The 23,022-nt window shown below is 35.1% G+C and overlaps 1 protein-coding gene across 1 annotated transcript; it reads right to left on the reverse strand.

The window, feature by feature from the left end:
• Positions 1-14,022: 14,022 nt before the first annotated feature.
• LOC121235144 (probable aquaporin NIP5-1) lies at positions 14,023-18,563 on the reverse strand. The gene is made up of 4 exons (XM_041131416.1): positions 17,581-18,563; positions 15,180-15,599; positions 15,033-15,094; positions 14,023-14,659 (listed from the first exon to the last, which is right to left on the reverse strand). The coding sequence occupies exons 1-4, from the start codon at positions 17,797-17,799 to the stop codon at positions 14,464-14,466; spliced, it is 897 nt and encodes a 298-aa protein (XP_040987350.1). The 5' UTR covers positions 17,800-18,563; the 3' UTR covers positions 14,023-14,463.
• Positions 18,564-23,022: the final 4,459 nt, after the last annotated feature.

The raw sequence follows: 23,022 nt of genomic DNA on the forward strand, positions 1-23,022 counted from the left end.
TAGTAATTTGGGATTACAAACGAACACCCTTGATAGTTTGGATGCAATTTGGAATGAGAGGTTTTGATAGTAAGTTGAGATGAGATGAAAGTTGAATAAAATATTATTAGAATATTATTTTTGTTTGAAATCAGAAACATTGAATTATTTATTATATTTTATATTTAAATTTAAAAAAATTATAATGATTAGATAAAATGAATTGAGAGACTTCTTGTAACCAAACAAACGATAAGTTGGATGCAAAAGCACTTTCACTGAGTTTTTTTAAACGAATAAAGTGCATACAGTTTCAAACTATTAAAAAAAAAGTTATAGATCAAGTAAAAGAGAGAATCTTCTAATCGGTCAAACTGCTAAAGGGTTGAAAATAGCCTCCAATGATTTATTGCCACGTAGCCCACTCATGAAGCTCATAATGGGACTGCACGGTACACAAACCTCCTTGAAAATTTTATGCTCTCTCCACCAGATCCCTCACCCCTCTCCTTTCTCTCATCTGTCGACGACCCCTCTCCCAGATGCCACACCACTACCCCTCTCTCCCATCTCACCATCCCTGACCATCTCTCCCATTGCGGCTCGTCGTCAACCTCGTTGCTTTGAACCTCGACATAGAGACCCCATAACCCTTCTATCCGTTCAGCCATCACCCATCGATGCCGCAAAGCTATAGAAATTCATCCATCATCGTCACATCAATGCTCCATCTGGGGTCTTATGCTCAAACCATGGATGCGGGTCTCCTTGAACCACAACTAGGATGTTAAAGGAACCCCACATACTAAGCAATATTGGACTATGGAGAAGAAGAAAGTATTAGTTCCAATTGGTGATTCAAATTCGTAATTTCTATAAAATAGCCTACATAAAAAACTAAAATATTATGTATTTTTAATTTGAAGAGTTTTGTTTCTAATTTATTGCAATTGGCGATTTCTGTAAAATAGAATACATGGATTGGCTGCGTAGGAGACGACCTGGCTGTGTCGAACTGCTAGCGATGGTGTGGTAGTGGTGGCAATGGCTGGTGGAAGCAGCAATCCCAACTCGTCTGGTAGAAGAGGGAAGGGGAAACAATTCATTCGTAGTGCTTTTCATTCTAGCTAGCAATCTCATGTGGTGCTCCTCATGGCTTTAACTTATGCAATGCTGAGATGGAACCTTGTTATTGGAGGGCTGTTAAAAGTGCTAAAAATAGTCTGACCGTTCCAAAGCATTTCTCCAAGTAAAACGTTAATTATTGGAATGGTTATTATAATGTCATTCCTTTTGGACCTTTCTTGCAAAGTTAGTTGGCTTTTCAATTTTGACTAGAGATTTATCCAATCAACTTAAAATTTTTTTTAAAAAATATGACAAGAAGCAAGGGGATCTATTTTTGTATGGGACACTCACAGTACCTTGAAAGGCCCATAGACATGTCCATATAAATTGGATCATGGGATGCACATCACATTATGTCTGGTTCTATGCCCAAACCGAACCATAGACAAAGATTGTTCATCCGGGTTCTAGCTCGAGAACCTGAGTATATCTGGACCGAAATCCAGATTTCAAATTCGGGCCAAAACTCAAATCGGGTTAGCCCGGATCAGACGCGGGCCAGAACCCAGATTTTGTTTTTTAACCAAAGGTTCATATTTAATTAACGTTAAAAGCATAACTCTTTTTTCAAGTAAAACCTATATTTTATTAAAAAAAATTCAAGAAAAATCTGTTTGAAAGCATAATTCTTTTTATGCAAAAGCCTATATTTATTTAAAAAATTTCAAACCATAATTATTTTTTATATAAAGCCTTTATTTTATTAAAAAAAATTCTAAGAAGTCAAGTTGGAACACATAATATTTGTGTTCTAAATACTAAATGCATAAATTCATCGATGCATGCATCACAATGCAATCCACTACACATTACATTATTTGTTATTTATACATTACATTATAAAATACAAAATTACAAAATATGAATTACAAAATCAGTAGCATGTCCATCAATGATTTAATCTGCACACCAAATTGCAACTTCGAGTAATTGGACTGAAAGAGATCCTGTAAAAAATAAAAAGTTTTGATCAAGGATTATATATATATATATATATATATATATATATATATTATAAGTAAACAAGGATTACATAAAAGGATTAAGACAAATTCCACTTACTAAATTAAATATTAAGATGAGAACAAAATCAGCTTTGCTCGATGCTTCTATAAAAAAATAAAAACTACGAGTTAATGACATCATACCCTTAAAATGAAAGCTTAATTATGATAAATCATTAGAAATTTTTTTATTGAAAGCAGCAAAACCTAATTGGAGAGCTAATAGTAAAATCTAGGCATTACCTAATTTACCAATCATTGAAAAGATCAATCCAAGTCATTTTCATCATGTGATCTAGAATCTCACAAAATAGAATGAAAATGAAAAATTTGAAAATGTGGCTACAAATATATTTATTTCTTGTTGTGTTATCACTATTATTTTTAAAACATATACATATATATATATATATATATATATATTACTCCATGCTTAAGAAATTTGTTACTAAACTTTATATTAAAACCAAAAGTCAAAGAAATATGTAGATAGTCAAACTTGACTAGGGGAAACACATGACACTAAACACAATTTGTCTTTTGTGATAGAGAAAATCGTCACAAAAATAACCAAAATGTCACTAAGGACATTTGGTGACGATTTGAAACCATCACCACGTTTGTCACCTAATGTGCTTCACATAAAATAATTGGTGACAGCTTACTGTTAAACCATCACTAAAAATATTTTTAGTGACGGTTGGAGGTGTTCCATTTGGTGCAATGTTCAAACGTTCCCTTTTTCATGACAGTTGAGATCTGTCACAGGAAGTAACATTCAGACGTCCAATTGAACGTTCGAACGTCAACCCGACCAATTGGCACTTGAATGGCAGAAGTTGACGTTCGTTGATTGTGGTTTGAAGTATCATATTTACGTATAAACTTTTATACATCCAAACGTTAACTACAATAAACGTTCAAATTTTCGTTCAAACATCAACAGACCAATGTTTGAAAGTAACGGGTATAACGTTCGAACGTTAATTTGAATGTTAACGAAGAAGAGTTCTAACGCAAGTGGTACGTTCGAACGTTAATCGTTTAACATTCGAACATTTTGTTCATTTGAGGGTGAGTACGTTCGAACGTTGAGTGGTACGTTCGAACATTATGTTATAATTTTGTGTAATTACGTTTGAACATTGGTTTGAATGTGAACCAATGTTCGAACGTTTTTTATTTACATTCGAACGTACAGATCATAAATATTAATTTCATAAAATTAAAAAAACATATCAATTGTATCATATTACACACCATCATTTAATAACTAACAATGTCTTATAAAATTTCAAAATTAGATATTAAAAGTTATATACACATAAAATTAATAAAATTCATTTCTTCTTCTTTAATCCTCGCCCATCGCGATTTTGTTGTAATGACATAACACGCTCTATTTGTATCATCATCTCCAGTTGCACTTGCTCTTAGATTTCACTGCGTATTGTTTTCTTCTAGTCTCTCTGTTGGTCTTGCAAACACGTCTTTAAATGAGACTGTCGCTCTAAGAGGAACTCCAACTCTTACTATCTCGACTTCATATACTCATTCTCGCGTCGTGTAGCTCCTAAATCTTTGGTAAGATTATTAATTTTTAAAATTGATGAGGTTGAGGAGGATGAACCGGAATGTTTGAAAGATTGTCCCAAACCTCTTGCCATACTAGACTTGGGACCGAGCACTTGTGTAAATATGTCTATATCACTCGGAGAGGATTCCCAAAAGCTGACTGCATCTCCATCATTTTTTTTGTACAATTTGAAAGAAAACACATAATAAGTAATGTATTAAAAGAAATATAAATAAAAAATAAATTATTCACATATTGCATAAATTATTTAACAAAATTAACACCGCTTACATAATTATCTGCAGCGACAGGATCCATCCACTCACTACGCTCATTAGTGTGAGCAATAGTATAGACATGAATGAGGGAAAAGTTTTCAGAATTATCACATTTCTAACAAAACGACATTAGCAATTTTAAAAAGATAATGTTAATACTTAAATAAATAAATTCTATAATTTATTAATTACCATTTTATTAGTAAGACGGTGGAATGACCTTGAACTGACACAATGGGGGACAGTCAGAGCAAATCTATTCTGTGTATTTGTAGAACTTAAGTGCTACAAAATTAATTAAGAATATTAATTTTAATATATATATATTATAAATGTAAATATTTAAAGATTATAGATCTAGAATACCTGATAATCTGGAGTTGCGAAAAGATCATAATACTTTTTCCAATCTTCTAACTTCATCTGCTGAAAAGGGGACTACGCAGCCTCTTCCAACGTCTCAAACTTCTTGAAGTGGTCATGACATCGTCCCTTGTGACTTCAGAATAGTATAGACATCAACTCATTCACAGTTCTCGAATCCTCGCTACGGCCAAAGTCGAGGTTGAATTCATCCTAATAAGTTAATTACGTCAAAAATATGATATACTAATTTAGGTAAAAGAATGTACTTTCAAAGTAAACTCACCAGCACACGACTCCGAATGTACTCCTTAATATCATTCGGAACATCTCGCCATGATCGCACATAAAATGGAGTATAAGCTCAGACTACTATGCCAACATAAGAGGAAAGCGCTACTGCACCATCCTCCACTCCTCCAGGGGAATTATTCTGAGTTTTTCGTGCCTTCTATTTTTCTCAAGAGAAATGCCACATGTATAGCCACAATCGCGACAAGTGGATGTATCAACTAGTAGATAATAGTATAATTATAGTTATATAGTTATTGAGACAAAATTATTAACATATAGTTAATTATTAATGACATTTCCTTACTGATAGGTTTCGACTGACTGTCATTCTCTTGCGTGTTAATTTGACCTTCAAGAGCAAATTACTCGGGTGGGGAGTCCTCAAAGAGTTCGGGACTTGGACTTGGCAGAGGAGGCACATTTCTTCGTTGTCATTTTGGCGGCATCCTTGAAAATGATTAATATGATAAAAAAAATTAATTAGAAGAAATTTTGAAAAAGAATAATATTCTATAGTCACCTATATGAATAAAATATTTAGTATTTTTATTCTTCATCTTCGGATGTATTTTCTATACTTGTTTCAGAATCTCCATCAATAACATCTTCGTCATCATCATCAACCTCTTATTCGTCCTCCGTATCCACTTCCTCCCCGGATTCTTCTTTGTCTTCTTCTTCTGACTCTTCTTCTTCCTCACATACTTAAATTAAATGATCATTTAATACGGACGGGTTGAGATGGATAGGTGGGACGTCATTTCTACACAAGGGGAGCAACTCGAGTGCACCGAGGTCAACAAATAAGTTAATACCCTCTTCATCTTCTTGGTAGGCCTCTACAATCGGAGTGTCATCTTCATCTCTACTATTCTCGTAATATGCACTCATTCCTGCTTCATAAATATTTTGAGAGACAAATTCTTTTACAACTCACCAAGTTATCTATTCATTATCTTCATCAGTGCTTTTCATTGGATCAATCAAGTAATAGACTTGGGTAGCTTAACAAGCCAATACAAATGGATCATTTTCGTAACATTTAGATGCAGTACTGACACTTGTAAAGTGATTATCCCTATGTATCGAAACCTGAATACCGCCTAAATCTCACTAATCACATTTAAAGAGATATGTTACAGACTCACCCATATATTTCAATTCAATAATATTACATATGACACCATAATAGTCAATATCAACTGTTCCATAACTCCCTGTGACCAACACACCACAGTTTTGAGTCTTTCTATTACGTTCACGGTCTAGAGTATGTAATCTATAACCTCGAACCATGCATGCAGTGTATCGAAATGTTCTATTTGAGGGACCATGGGCCAATGCATACAATTCAGGAGAAACTGATCTGGGATCACTAGCACGTTGTTCCAAAATCTATCAATCGAAATAGTATATACTTATTAAAAGTTACCCAGAGTTAAAAGTTTCAAAATCTAACATATATGTAATTTTAGTTCATACACGTTGTTCAAACCATTCGGCAAATTCTTCATCGCCTCTATATTCTCTACACCTTCTGTCCTAAGTTTGTCCATGTACTCACTGTATATAAGTGCAAAAGAATATTATTTTGAGCATAAAAGTTATAGTTAAACTTTTTTAACTAGAATTATTTGAAGCATGCAACGACATACCTGAGATAGTCATCAATCTCTCGACAATTATTTAGCACGTACCACCGAACTTTACCAAACTCTCCATCAATTAAATCGTAACCAATTTGTGCACCTAAGAGTCGTATATTTTGAAAAAACACTGATAGCTCACGAGGAGGTGGAGCAACAAGATTAACATTTCGCTCTTGACGACTAAATCATGTCTCAACTCCACGAAGGTATAGAGAGCAAAATGTTAACCATTCATTGTGTATATATGCCTCTACTATTGAACCCTCAACTCTGGTTTTATTCCCAACAGTGCACTTCATTCGACTCAAATATCTTTCAATCGGATACATCCAACGAAATTGCACTGGCCCACCCAACAGTACCTCCTGGGATAAATATATTGCTAAATGGACCATGACATCAAAAAATGATGATGGAAAGATCTGCTCAAATTTACATAGTATAGTAGCAATGTCTTCTTCCATCTTCTGCAACATATTTTGATTTACTACCCGAGTGCACAAATACTTAAAAAACATACAGAGCTCTGATATGACGATACGTACATTAGATGTCAGCTTCCACGAATTCTCACCGGTAATAACTTTTGCAAAAATACGTGACAATCATGACTTTTCAGTCCACTAATTTTCCAGTCATAAAAACTCACACATCTACTAATATTTGAAGTATAACCATATGGCAACTTCACACCTTGCAACCATTTGTAGAAGTCCATCCTCTCCTCCCTCGTCATCGTAAAACATGCATGTGGCATGACCATCCTGTTGCCTTCCACCGGCACATGTAGATTATGTTTAGTTCTCATTATCTCAAGATCTTTCCTTGTCTTGATCGTGTCATTTGTCTTTTTGTTAATGCTCATCAATGTACCTAGTATATTATCACAAGATATTCTTCTTTATGTGCATTACATCCAAACTATGTCGCAACAAACAGGACGACCAATGCGACAAGTAAAAAAAAAAAAATACTATGCTTTATCCAATTCAATTTTGTTGCACCTCGTTTTCTCTTGTTCTTTCCTCGACCTTTGCCGAAATTGTGTCATTCTGAGATGTACCAGTTGTTCCACTATCTCTTCTCCAAACAACTCATTCTGTGTAATTCTATTCTCTACTCTCCCATCAAACTTAGAGCATTCTCTTCTCTATGAATGATTTGTTGGTAGATAACGTCGATGACCCATAAAACACAACTTCTAAGAATATTTTAACCACTCACTAGCAGTTTCTTTATTACAAGTTAGACACGCTAACTTCCCTTTAGTACTCTAACTTGAAAGATTCTCATATGCCGAAAAGTCATTTATCGTTCACATTACCGCAGCATGCATCTGAAAAGATGTTGACATGGATGCATCATAAGTTCTTATGCCTGTTTCCCATAACTCTTTTAGCTCTTCGATCAATTGGCTGCATAAATACGTCAATGTCATTCTCAAATGATCTTGGGCTGGGGATAAGTAAAATTAACAAAAAGTTGGGCACCTTCATGTACCTCCATGGTGGAAGATTATACGAAATTAACACTACGGGCCAAATGCTATAACTTGTACTCATATTCTCAAAAGGGTTGAATCCATTGGTTGAATCCCTCGGTCGTGAGTCCCAGGCGCACATTCTGAGCTTCTATCCCAAACTCTCGGTATTGATCATAAAAAAATTGTCACGTAAGTGAGTCAGCTGAGTGCCTCATATATGCATCATCCTTAATTCTTTTCTCCTCATGTCACCTCATATTGTGAGCTATTTTCTTACACATATATAGTGTTTGCAACCTAGGTTTCAAGGGAAAATATTGTAACACTTTAACTTAGACCTTGTTTTTACCTTTCCACCTCGACTCTCCTCATATAGGATATGCTTGTTTCTCCTCGTTCTCCTTCCGTCGTCGTCGCCGCTGTCGTCAAACTCCGCCACAATAGTCGCAAAAAGGTAAGCATCCCTCTTTTGTCCTCTTACATGTTTGTTTTTTAAGATTTAATAGGAAACTTGTAAATCGAACGTTAGTGGTTGCCAGATTTTCAACTCTAGTTTCTGGCCACCACAGTTTGTCATTGGCCAAATGGTCACCGTAGAAAAGTTTCTTCAGGTGTATACTTCATTTCTATGGTGGCATTTGACCACTTAGAACCATAGTACATGATTTTCAAGAATAGCTGAGTCGGTTTTGCCTTCCACTTTCGAACATGTATATTTTTCGTTTGAACGTGGAAGGCATGACATTCGAACATACCACATTTTAAAATTCTTAGCCGTTATGTCCTTAATGTAATACGAAAGATGCATCAATAATACTAATATTTTTTTTTCCTTTTCTATTTTCAGGATATGGCTCATCCTTTGCATACCAAGAAACAAGGAAGGGAATGAGCTACTTAGGACACTACTCGGATCAGAGCTCGTACTGTTATGGTGGAGCAAGAGGTCCTGATCAATGAGTTCGAAGAGCTCAGATGGGAGTAGACGAATCTTAAAGATGTCTACATCAGTAGAGGCTGGGAAAATACTTGCACATTGAGGGGAAATGTATACCCCTCAATGGTTCGTGAGTTCTATATGGAGATGTGCTCCATGTCTCAGGACGCATCCTCTCACACCATGATTGTACATGGTGTTTCGTTTGAGATTTCACCGTATGTCATTGTCGAGCTCATTAAGATTTGTCGAGTAGTTGAGTATCGACTACAGCTGATTCTCAGACTGGCGACACAGCTCTGGTTCACACATCTACATCTGCACACGGCACACTTGATGCAGACGTAGGCATTTTTGCATCATCTACTCGCCCAGTTGAGCCATTATCAGCTAAAGATGCAGACCAATCAAAGGCTGAGGGAACTGACCGTGAGGCTCGGGATGATGGCTGAGATGAGGATTTCTACATCCTTACCGGGAGAGACCGCATGCAGATCGAGAGGAAAAATGCATTCAACCAAATACATTTGCTACATTTCTTCCGAATGTTGCAGCTTATTGTTGTAACAAACCTGGATTCTGTGGCACATAAAACTACATTTAGTAGGATTCGGACACAGTTTTTATACGAGTGGCACGTGGAAATCCAATCGATTTGCCATTACATATCTTTGAGAGGATCTGTTACAAGGCGAGCATCGTCTCCACGGACAACCTTCCATACAGTGTCATCATCAGCTAGCTATTACTTGCTCGGAGAGTGCCACTCTAGCCGGAGGAGCGGGTCACAGATCAGATGATCTCCCTCGACATGAGCACGCATCGACGTAGCATTAGATAGGTGAGGGGGTATCCTCGACGTCAGCTACCCCTGTAGAGAATCTAATTCCTCTGACGCAACCGTGCCTGGTGTGGGGAGTAGTAGTCAGCAGTTGACAAGTACATCTGCGGGAGATGCGTGACCTGCTTGGGTTGATGCAGTGATCTCACACCTGACCACGCATATCAATCGACAGATCATGGTTGTAGAGGAGTCTATCATCGAGATAGCCCATCGTATAGATATCCTCAACGAGAAGGTTAATACCTTGACTAAGGAGATACGAAATATGTCTGAGTGTTATTTACGAAATTCTATTATATTTTGTATTTTACTTTTAATATTTAATATATCTAATATTTTTTAATTTCAATTTTCAATCTTCTTTAATGTTAGATTTTTTAACTTTAATACTAAATCACTGCACTTCAAAAATATATAAATATAAATCTATATTTATATATGTATATATAAATTTAAAATTTTTTAGACTTGTTCACAAATTATGCACTTTAAAAATTACATAATTTTTAAATTAGAGTCATTTAATTTAAATTTACAATTAACGTTCGAACGTTGGCGCTAAAACATTTCACGTTCGCACGTAAGTAGCCTCAATGTTTGAATGCATATGTGATGTTCGAACGTAAATTTTCTCTTCGTTCGAACGTAAAAAAATCTCATTTGTCTTTAAAAATCATCACAAAAAATACCTTTTAGTGACAATTTAGAGACTTTCACAATTTTCCAACCGTCACTTAAAAGCAATTATATTGTAGTGTGAAGTGGTAGGAGATCCAGACTTGATCAGTACTCAGTAACATTGAATTACAAGCATAAAGGTGCAACTTTGGCCAACTACAACATGTATATTCAACTATTATCCAGAATCCAAGCACACGAATGGATTCTCATTTTTTTTCCTCCAAATACACCCACACTAACAAATATTTTGTAGTGTTCTCATTCAAATAGATATCCTTAGACAACTACTTCTCTTAGCAAAATTAAAAAATAAGAACATAAAACAAAGTTTAGATATCCCACCACAATAGATCAGGTTCGATCATTATATAATAAAGTAAGTTGTCATGAGAGCCACATTGAATAGAAATTTTTTATATCTCTATTTTGGAGGTTTACCATTATCTTGAATTCTCATGTTAGACCTTATGAAGGCCCATTGAAAAACAGACACGTTAAGAAACTTTCAAACAACCATATCTAATGGTCATCTTTATTTAAAACTATATATGTTTTATACTGGACAGAAGCCATACTTCTAAAACATACTCAACATATTTCTGAAGCCAACCCACCTCTCAATGGCCTTAAAACTTCTTGGATTCGATACCCACGACTCTAGCATTTTGTAGTTAAACAGATCTAAACAGATTTGTTATTTATTTTTCCTTTTATGTACATGGCAACAAACCCAATCTTCGAGTGCGTAAAAAAATGTTTATTTATTTTTCCTTTGCTCAACTAAACAGATTTAACCAATAAAAATTCTCCTCAAACATTCAAATATTCTCATAAAAACAAACCAAAAATCAACAAAGAGAGAAGAAAACATACCCAAGGATGAAGTCGATGGCACGAGGATGAAGACGATGCAGCAAACCCAGACAGAACACCTAACAGTTGTTAGATCTCCTCGATAGCCACCAGCAACCATTGGTTTGAGACCCTCTTGCAAATCTGGAAACAGAAAAAATAATGTATTTAAAATCAAATATTAATGCGAACATTTACCCAAGTAGACCAATTGGGAAAATATTTGCTGAAAGGCCGGCGACGAGACAGATCGTGGACCCATGGTCACTGGTGGGGAGTGAAGAACGACACACGGTGACAGCTAGGGTTTCGCTTGTGAGAGAGAGAGAGAGATGGGGGGATGGGAGACGGATGCGAGAGAGAGGGAGGGGGGAAACGGGAATGGGATGGGGTTTGGGTTTGGGTTTTTACCTAGTTGTTTAAACACCAGGTTTTCTTTTTTTAAAACACCTAGGTACCAGGTTTAAAATCCAAGTTCTGGTACCCAGCTCGGATATATTCAGGTTTCGCTATTCGAGTTCCAAACTGGGTCGGATTTTTCCGACCCGATTGAATAGGCCTAACCATGGTTTCCTAAACTATGAGTAGACAATTTTTCAAACTTTCACTCCTCTCTCATATGTAAATATGGAGAATATAAGAAGCCAAGTGAATTCGTGTTTTTGTTGTGTCGGTTAGTGTTAGTCAAGTGTCTAGGGTGTGTGTTGAAGACTTGAAGTCTATTTGTGTTAGGAATAATACTTCTCTAGGCATACATGTTTGCAAGTCTTTTGAAATAACCATTTGAACATCAATGACATGATTAGTGTTTGGAAACACAACTATTTTCAGATATTCTTGAAATATTTAACTAATTTTCACAAACTATTTCACTATTATTCACATATATTCTGAGATATTATTAGTATCCAAACAAGCCATAAGTTGATTTATATTTCAAGTAATTATTTGGAGAAGTTTCTTAATTTCTCTGATAACATAATTTATGATTAAAAAAACTTTTGTTATAAGATGGTTTGCTTGGATAGTGAAATGAGATGAGATAGTTTTAGATGAGTTGAATAAAATATTGTCATAATATTATTTTTTAATATTATTATTATTTTGAGATTTGGAAAAATTGAATTGTTTATTATATTTTGTATGTGAATATGAGAAAGTTGTAATGATGAGATGAGATGAGATGGGTTGAGAGTATTTCTATATCCAAATGGGGCCTTAACCACGCTCGTAACAATTAGTATTAGAACAAATAATTTCAAGCTGATCATGTACATATGGATCGTATGACTTGGAATATTTGGAGCAAATTAATGACTTCAAGTGTATTTATATATCATGTGTGTGTGGGTAAATAGAAGAGAAACTAGAGGAGTTAGATGTTGAACTCGACAGTTCTTTTGCTAAGGACGAAAATTGACTAGGAGAACCATCCTTCATGAATACACAAGGCTTATTGATGTTGAATATAAGCAAGAACATTGTATTTTGGAAGATAATGATGGACACGTTGAAATAAGTTTTGATATTCAAAAAAATTAGTGGTACTCTCTACATTCCACTTGATCATGACAATCATTTTATCTTTGGTGGTGGAACGAGCTGATGCAGTTTTTTATTTAAGAAAACTTCAAAGAATGCATGATTATTGCTTAGCTTGTAGTGTCTTACTATGTGTAATTTACTATAAAAATATTTATTTGTGACTAGATATTTACGACGAAAACAACCATTTGAGACAAGAACACCAAAAGTTTCGGTGACTGCTTAGATACAAGAAAGGAAACAAGAACACATTCAATTTACATTAATCCTCCTATAAGCAAAAGGGAAGCATGAGGTACTTCATATTTGTCCTTAGAGACAAGGGCAACCTCAAGGGAGAGAGAATGCTACAAAATAGAAGACCTTTTGTGGGAGAATGCATGTTTCTATGTATGTGTGGGTACTTGAAGTCTATATGTGCTTAAGTTTATTTTTATTAGGGGTTATATAAGGCACCAAATACACCAATAATGCAGCTTGGTGCAATGAACGCGGGGCCCTTAAGGTCACACCCTATCAAAAAAGTTCATTCGAGGCTAAGTTCCCAAAGATGGCCAAACTATCGGGTTGTACGTACCATGGTGGAGCAAACCACATCCTCGCTCCTTTATTCTAGCATAGGTATCGAATGGTTGCAACTTCACAACAGCCCCAATAAAATGAGCCGTGATAATGGGGATATTGACATCACCTTTAGGGATCTCCGGCAAAGGGAGGAAAAAAAGAAAGAGCAATTAAGGTATTCCGGAGAAGAAATATGATGCGAGACAGAAAAAATAATTATTATGATGGCTAGTTAATTAATAGAAACTGGGAATTGAGACTAAACACCTTAGTCTATGTTTTGTCGATACTTATGTGAACTCGAGGGCAAGTTTTTTCCAATCCGGAGAAACTGATGCAGGAGGATCCGAGTTTGATGATGCTGAGTTGGCATGCAGATCCCACATTGATAGCACTTGACTATCTTGAAAAAGCAGATCAACATAAATATAACAGAAAAATATGAAGATTGAGCGAATTTGGATAATATTGCACACGTATTAATATTTTGGCCAACACGTGCGCAATATTGTCCAATTTCACACAATCTTAACATTTTCCTACTAATGTTGATATGCCTTCTCAAAATAATTCAGTACTATCAATATAGAATTTACTAATTCAGCATCATTGGACTTGGAAAATAAGAAAATAAACGGCATTATGGGAAATAGATCACGTCTTGATGTCTACCTTTTTTGGGTTTGGCTTTCGAAAGACTAGGTTTAAAAAGCTAGTTATTTACTGACTGATTAGTGAGTACTGATCATAAAATATTACACAAACAAAATAACAAAGGAGAAGTATTGTATGAACAAACCATGCAATATTCTTACTAATACACATTAATATTTCGGCACCAAATAAGCATCAAACCAAGCAACAAACGCATAGTATTTTCACGAAGGAAACAAAACCGAAGGCACACACAACACACATAATTGTTAGAGGTTGGGTCTTCTTGCGAAGGAGACAAGACAACCAAATACAGGCAAATTCAACGTAACACAGCCGTCCATCCAAGGAGAGAGTCCCCCGTGAGATGACAAGCACCAGACAAAGGAAATAATGTCCTTTTTTATTCAACCCAACTGTAGAGAGTAGACTTTTGGTCACATCCTCAGACGCCAACCACACCTTTATCCTCCTTCTTGTTATTATTATTATATTACTTTCAAGCTATCACATCATGGTACTTCAAAGTATTCCAAACACCGCCAAAAAGTAGTGAATGAAATTGCAGCAACAGCGGCATCAGGATCGGCGTGAAAGGCAACCATATACAGCTAGGTTCGAGTGCTGCATGCCTAGCGGCGGAAGCTCCTGACCTGGCGCGGCGGATCAGTCTCGTCGTCTCGGAGCTTGACTAACGTGTATGTCGCTGCACCGAGAAGGGCCCCAAGTGTGGGCGCCACCAGGTATAACCACAGTGCCTTGTAATTTCCTGCTGCAACTGCCGGACCCAGAGTTCTTACCGGATTCATTGAACCTCCGGTTGATGGCCTGAAGCACCGTTAAAACCCAAAGATTATTATTAAATCCTCCTTTGGAATCCTTTCTGTTTTCCTTTTCAATGTTTGAGTTAAGAACAAAACTTCCAGACTCTTTCTATGATCTTAATTATAATGATGAGGTTGTCAACCTGCCTAAGTGCATTCCTCCCAGTTATAGTAGGTAGTGGGTGACCCATACTTTGTGACCCTGTCTTTTCTCGATGTATTGGTTTCTCTACCATTTATTTTCCTTTTTTTCTTGTTTCAATTATTTGATGTTGAACTCAATAAATCAATCTTACTTTTCGAGCTCTAAACTGTTGACCTCGAACGATACAAAAACAAACCTGCTACCTTTATTGGAAAGAAAAGAATTTACTCACCCGGCCACGAGAATGTTCAGCATAACAGTAGCTCCAACAGCAATGCCCGCCAACTCTCCCACCTGTAAGCAACATCAAAATGAGAAAAACAACAGATGATGATCTGAATACATGTGAATTGGATTGGTTTTCCTTCTTCATACGTACCGCTCGGGTGTCAGTGGCAACGGCGGTGACAACGAACAGGAGAATGAAAGTGATAATGAGCTCGATGGCGAAAGCCTGGCCTGTGCTTACGGAAGGAACCGTGACTCCGCCGGACAGGAAGGGATGGAAAGCACCCTTGAGAGCGAAGGAAGCACAAATGGAGGCTGAAACCTGTGCCGCAATATAGGCTGGGACTTGAGCCCAAGGGAAGTGGCGCAGTGCTGCGAAAGCAATGGTGAGAGATGGATTGAGGTGTGCACCGGAGATGTGTCCCGTGGACAGAATCACGACCATCACTGCCAGCCCTGCACAAGCTGCATTCCCGATCAGTGTCTCTGCTCCATTGTACTTCTGGTTTACAATGGGTCCGGCCGTCGCTACAAATATCAGGATGAAGGTCCCCACGAACTCTGCTCCAAGCTGCAAATCCCAAAAAAAAAAAAAAAAAGCTCTATTAATACACAAATATTTAATTTATTTAACTCGTCTACCACTTCTAGAATAATCAAACAGAACAGTCTTTTGGATATTATTAATTTATAATTTTTAAAAAAAAATATATATGGGATGAAGGAGATTAATTTTTCCATCAAATTTACTAACAATTTCTCAAAAAATAATTATAATTCCGTTATTATTTTTTATTAAAAATGATAAGAGGAAAGAGGTCACCAATCTCAAGAACTCTGTGCGTAGACATCATGACCTAATGACATCGATCTATCAATCAAGAGGAATTTATAAAACATCTATTAATCAAGAAAACGACCTAAACATAAATTAACCTAAGGGAGGATCTGCTAAAATAAACAAATCTCATTAATTATTTGGGCATAATTCCCTTAAATTTTGCTCATATTATTATTATATATGATGCTATAAAGCTATGCTTCAATTCCCAATGACAATTAACTAGAAAGAACAGCCCTATCGAATTCGTACAAAAAAGGGAGTCTTGACTTCCCAAACCAATAAGGAGAATTTGTCTAGGGAATTCTACTTATAAGTTATTATTTATTTTAATAATTTATATTTATAATTTTTTTTATTAATAATAAGAGTATTTTTTATAAAAGATAAAATAATAAATAATAACTAATAAAAATATTTTTTTTTAAATTAATATACATGTATACAAGGCTCAATTATTCACTATTAAAATGCATGATAAATCATAAAACTACCCACAGTTATTTAAGATAAAAACAATTATTTTTTATTTAAATAAGTTCATTCCAATTGTAAATAATTATTTTTATCATAAATAATTGTTTTTATTTTTAATTTTTTTGTAATGAGATAGGGTTCACTTGAAACATTATTGGATAAGTATTATAAGAAAGAAAAAGATATCTCTAATATAATATAATATACATGAAATAGCTCATGTGTAGTATGTGATCAACACTCTTCCTCAAAGTTGACTAATTTATATTTGATATTCTATTTTGGAAGATAGGAAAAAAGAAAAGTCATCTTAAAATCATTTAGGGAGGTTTCCCCGAGGAGTGATGAAGAAAAATTAGACAATAACGATAAGGACATGAAGAACAGGTGAAACCTTCCAACGGAATGATATCAGCAATAGTAGTACCATATATATATATAATATATATATATATATATATATTTATTTAGTAACGTACCTACAGAAAAAACTATAAATGCATTCTATATATTGCTGCAAAATTGTCTAAAAGAAATATTATTATTGATATTATATTTGCTATTATATATATTATTCTTACTAATATCAATAATTTATGTCTGACGTTGAATTAAGAAATGGAGAATAATTTATGTTACTCAAAATATACACATGCTATTTTTTTGTTTTTTATTTGTCTAATAATTCCCTACTTTTTATTTATTTATTTCTGTAGCTACTGTTTTTTTAAGAGGAATTCTATATTTAATTTAAATATATAAGAGATTACTTTTGCTATATATAGGCCGGTGTGTTATACATAATTTATTGTGAGATCTATTATAATTTAAAAAAAAAAATTAAAATACCAATATTTTTTAATATAACTTAAGTAGAAAGTTTTCATATCAGCGGTGTGTTATGTGTAAAAAATAAGATTTATAAATAATTTATATATATATATATGTGTGTATATATATTGACCAACTATACCACCTATACCAACTACGTACGTACATGCGTAACTATATATTAAGAGTCATGATATAGACAAATAAACGTAAGAACACCAACGTTGTGTGAACAAATGGAGGACGGCCATTGCCCCATCTATCTAAACTCGAAGAAGATTAATCTTGCTATATATATATATATATATATATATATATATATATATTTATCATGAGTGATGTGTACGTGCGTACTGAGCAATAAACCAAGAGAGAGGGAGAGGGTTCCGATCTGAGGAGTTACCTTGCGAGTGAGAGAGATATCAGGTGCAGGGAAGTCGGTGAAGCACGTGTGAGGCTGACCCCACGTTGGAGCATTCACGGGCAAGCACTTGCATCGCGGCATTGACTTCCGATCATACGACAGCGAGTCCACTCGCAGAGATGTGAACAGCGGGCCACCCGGCGTCCCTGGCGTAGCCGGAGCTGACTCCGGTGGCGTACCTGTCTCTGGTTCCGGCATTTCTTAATTTCTGCAACCTTAATGAATAAGAAACAAGAAGATCTTTTTTTTTTTTTTTTTTTTTTGTGATTGGATACTGGGAAAACGAGATAGATGTAAATTACATGATTCTGTGATTTTTATAAAATTGTCGCTACACGAGGATTATAATCTTGGCCAGGATAGGTAACCCAAAAGAATAAAGCTAAGATATTCGACTACGGCAGCATTATGAACTCGATGAAACTGGATAACACTATTGATTTTTTTTTTCTTTTTCTGGGTTTTTTGGGATGAGTGGGAAGAAAATTACATGCTTTTGAGGCTTTTGTAAATGTACTGCTAAGGAATAGACCGACTGAAGCGAGCCAGGATATACAGATCGAGAACTATATATCACTGAAAGAAAGATAACTTTAATTCTTCAAACATACAGAAAGAAACACCTTTTTTTTTCTTGGATGAATATATTCTGGGATTGAGTAGGGAAGGCAGACTTTACATGCTGGAAAGGTTTTTATGGAGGTACGTTCAAGGAAGGATGCTGAAAACTGAGGGATCCAGCTTCAAACTCAAATCCACCAGCAAAGTTATAGCTGCATATATGCAGCTAGTACTGGTGATGAAAAGAAAACCTGAAAGAAACTCGATCAATTCAGCATGCAGCAGAAGCAGAAGAGGAAGACATGAATGCAGACAAGGCAATGGAGAGAGAGAGAGAGAGAGAGAGAGAGAGAGTACACAAAACGAGGATTAGAAGAGGCAGTTCAGTTCCAGAGTTAATGCACAAATGCATGGCCGTATATATACAAGAAAAAAAAAAAAGGAGGCCAAGGAGTCTCTCGGCCAATTCATATTATTTAGAATAAGTCAATGCACATCCCATCACCTAAGCAAGCAAAGGCTACTTTACACATGATAAGGCTAGAATCACTGAATCGATGACGATGGCCATGATCACAGCCATCCACTCTGCCCTTTGATTTTGCGTCGGCCAAACCAAATCATACTTACTCTGTGGCTGATCATGCCCTCTTCACGCTTGCATTTCACTTATAAATAATTCCACCACCTACCCATACCCAATTATGTGCAATTAAACATACCATACAAAATAAACTCAGCATCTCCTCCAACATCTTTAATCTCTTTTTTATTTTATTTTTGGAAATATTCTTTTTTTTTCTCTCCTTATATGTAAACCAATCGGAGTTCTAAAGCACCTCTAAAAGAATCCTAGTATTATTTTACTTTACTTTATCCCAATGCTTTTTCTTTTCTTTATTTATTTGTTTGAGGATATATAATTACACTTTAGACTATTAAATATTGCATCTTAAAGTATCATAAGTGACATGTTATAGTAGTACTCTTAAATTATATACTTTGCACCTCCTATTAATATATGAATTAGTCTTTATTTATGTTAACATGAGTACTTATTATTAAAAGTGTAAAAGTGTAAGTTTTTTTTACAATGGTGTAAAAGCTTGACATTCTTTATAATTTGTAATTATAAAACACAAACAGATCGAGTGCACGTTTATAACTTTACGCATTCTAAGCCTGTATCTAACATTTTTCTGAAAACAATCTATCATGATCCTTAGTTCAACATGCAATCTTAGGCGGCCCATTTCTTTCTACTTGTAAGATTTATGGGAGAAAGTGATAAAAACACAAATGCTTGATAAGTGTTATATATGTTTTGGGTGTGAATCTCTTATGTTGAACTAGCTAGCTAGCTACTGCATGCATCTTGGCGATGTGGAGTTCACATGCTTAATTAGTTGATCATATGCACCGACTTTCTTCCGAAAGAAAAAGAAGACTTGGTGCAGCTAGGCAATTACGTACAGGTCATTAACTAGAGATAAATCCCACTTGTGTTATATTCCTTGCGTTTGAGGTGTTAAAACGGGGAAGTCAACTGTCAACTGGTGCAAGTTGAGACAATTGGTGTTTGATACCAATCAACTCAATGAATAATAAATGTAGCTCTCAACACGTAAAACCCATGATAAGTCATAAGAAAACACGAAAAACAAAGCTGGATAGATCATTCATGTGTTTCATTGATCAGTAGTCTGAGTTTTAAAGGATCATGAAAATCCTAGATATATATTGTTCTTATTCAGCCTGGCTTTCCATCTCACCTGGCCTGAAAAAAAAGAGCCAAAAACATAAAAGGAATTAGATCAAGAGCAGTGTGAATGTGTTTATATATAAAGAACATGGCTGAGTGCGTACTCCAATTAAGATAGCACTTTAATACTACTTTATTCTAATTAAGAATACTTTGGGACAGCTAAAAATCGTAAGACTGACGAGCATTTTGAGGAGACCCCCCCACCCCCACCCCCACCCCCACCTCTTAGTTGGCTCTCAAATTTTTAAAAACTAAAACAAGGCCGGGAGGCTGGACGTGGCGATGAATCATGAATGACTCCCATCAGTTGCGGTAATATATAGCTCTAGAGCTATTAAATTTCTAGCCATCACTTTAATTAGCATACAATCTGTCCACAGTTTTTTAAATTATCTCCTACATAATGTTGCAAACATGGACGAACTTAGGCTTAAAGTATTGGAGGTTGAATAGAGTACCCATATGTTGTTTCCCTGATTTTATTTTTCATTAATGCAAAAATAATCAAACAAAAGAGTCTGAAAATATTTTTTCTCGGGAATTTTGGGGCAGTCCTGTAAATTAAATAAATAATACCAATAAATAGGGGTAACAATATATGACATGACTCATTAACTCAACACGAATACGACACGATAATAATGGGTTTGGGCTTAGTTTTAACGGTTTTGGATCAAAACGAGTTGATCCGTTAAGACACGATTGCTTACAGGTTAATAACAGGTACTTGTTGTAAGCCGTTATGACCTGTTAAAAAAGTTAAAGTTACAATTATACCTTTATATTTAAAAGTAAAATTGTTAGGATTTTAATTTCAATATTTTTATTGTTTCGATTGTAATTTTGAATTTGTAGTTAGTTTTATATTTTCTTATAGATATTATAATTTTAACATTTTTTAAACAGGTTGAATCGAGTCGAGTCATGTTGTGTTAACCTATTTCGTAGCATTCACTAACGGGTTGACACGACACGATCCGTTATGTTAATGAGTCGTGTTAGAGTTTGAGATTTTAACACGATAAATTTAAGGAATCGTGTTCGGATTGACTCATATAATATAATATACATGTCTTGACACGAACACGACCTGTTAATACGATTTGACATCTCTACCAATAAATGGGCTTGAGACAGATGCAAAAGCATTAATCATCAACGTTAATAAAATAATATAAATCATGAGTGTGGTTAATTATAAGGAATGTATTAACATAATTTGAATGGAGTTAATGCCACTTTAAAGTGCATAATTAAGTTTTATGTTGTTTGAAGATTCCTCTGCCACTCAATTACATGATTCTTTATACATTCTGTACTTAATTAATTAATTAATTATCTAATGCCTAATGCCTAATGCCTACTGCCTCATCATCATCATCAGAGAATATTTCACTGCCAAAGCTTCTCCAATAAGTGGCAATATCTCCTTCCTTGATTACTGTATTTGTCAAGTACTTGGCTGCTTCAAACAATTGTATTTCCAACAGGCTTCGGTACGTGCATTATGTTAAGGAATTTGTATGTGTTTCTTTCATAAGTATATATGTACACGTACTTTTTAAGTATTTGGATTGAATGCTCTGACAAAAGTGAATCAGTTGTTTTAAAAGAATTTTAATCCCATTTTGTTTTTTTATTTTTAATTTCTATCTGTTTTTCTCTGTCAAACATGCCTCAAGTAATTCGAGAAAAGAATTATTAATCCGTTTAAATAGTAAAAGTGTTTTATCTCATCTTATTTTATCAGTATAATTTTTTTAAATTCTCACAAAATATAATAAATAATTCAACTTTTTTCAAATCTCAAAATAATAATAATATTAAAAAATAATATTCTAATAATATTTTATTCAACTTTTAATTTTCATCTAAAACTATCTCATCTCATTTCATCTGATCATCTCATCTCATCTCACTATCCAAACCGCAAGTAACAAGTGGCGTGTCTACACACCAGTTTGTAAATAGCAGAACTCGAGTAACCCAATGCGAAGTAACAAAAGAATCTTTATGGCAAAGAAAAAGTCTAGCTCAAAAACTGTATATATATAGTAACTAGCAAGAAGCGAGAAATGGATGTTTCATTATTCGAGCACTGAGGGACAATTCTTAGTGGAGGTCCTTTTTGAGAGACCTTCAATGATGAAAGTTGAAACTAAGAGACTGAAGATGGGGGAGCTTCCCTTGCCTTCATTTCTGTTCACCAGTGGTGGGAATAAGCCCTTTTCATTGGGAACCTATGTATACAAGCAAGCAAACAAAAATCACATCCCCCCGTCCCCAGAAACAATGAAAAATCCTAATTGCAGAATCCACATTCTCTTTTGGTTTTTCATATAGTTGTTGGTAAGCAACTAGAAGAAAAAAGTTCTTTCTAACGATGATGTCCCACGCATCACAACAAAATCAGACTCAAATTCAAAGGTGCACCATTCATTATAACTTTGGAATAGCTTTAGATTGCACCATAATCATTGCAAGTGAGAAAACACAAGTGTTTTGACCTTCACAGCACTCATTCCATCCTTAAAAAACCAAAAAAATAAAAAAATTGAAAGGATACATCATATATAGAATTGTGTGTGGCATAAATTTTGGGACGTGCTTGTTGAGTAGAAGATACTCCACATGATTCTCGACAAAGAAGGTATGCATTTTTCATTTCTCTTTTTGCCCATTTTTCTTTCTCACCATTCTTTTAAGACGGTGGACATGACCCTATCAACTTTATGCACAATGCCAACCACAATCAATCATATGATGAACCAAGCAACAACTACAGTGGGTCACTATAAGTTTTGGCCATCCACCGAGTTGGCTTACATTTATTTATGAAAAGAAATATGGATAGCCACACGCGCACATAGAGAGAGAGAGAGAGAGAGAGAGAGAGGATGTTTTCTTGCAAAGAATAATGGGTTAGGATCCTACCATGCAGTACCAACATCCTACCTTTCCTGACCTGGTAGCATCAAATTTGACAAAGGGAACAAATCCTTAAACAAACATACACTGGTCATTTGCCATTGCTCCCTGCTCATTGCTCATGTTTGAAATGGAATTGATTTCTTGTTTTGGGGATTTTTTATGTC

Source organism: Juglans microcarpa x Juglans regia, chromosome 6D, assembly GCF_004785595.1.
Source record: "Juglans microcarpa x Juglans regia isolate MS1-56 chromosome 6D, Jm3101_v1.0, whole genome shotgun sequence".
In the NCBI taxonomy this organism is placed as follows: Eukaryota; Viridiplantae; Streptophyta; class Magnoliopsida; order Fagales; family Juglandaceae; genus Juglans; species Juglans microcarpa x Juglans regia.

Excerpts from the sequence above, each read along its gene's own strand:
- LOC121235144 (XM_041131416.1), bottom strand. The coding sequence starts at position 17,799 with ATGCCGGAACCAGAGACAGGTACGCCACCGGAGTCAGCTCCGGCTACG. Across the intron at positions 15,600-17,580 it reads ATATCTCTCTCACTCGCAAG|CTTGGAGCAGAGTTCGTGGG; the intron begins GTAACTCCTCAG and ends TGGGATTTGCAG. Across the intron at positions 15,095-15,179 it reads TTGCCACTGACACCCGAGCG|GTGGGAGAGTTGGCGGGCAT; the intron begins GTACGTATGAAG and ends TGTTGCTTACAG.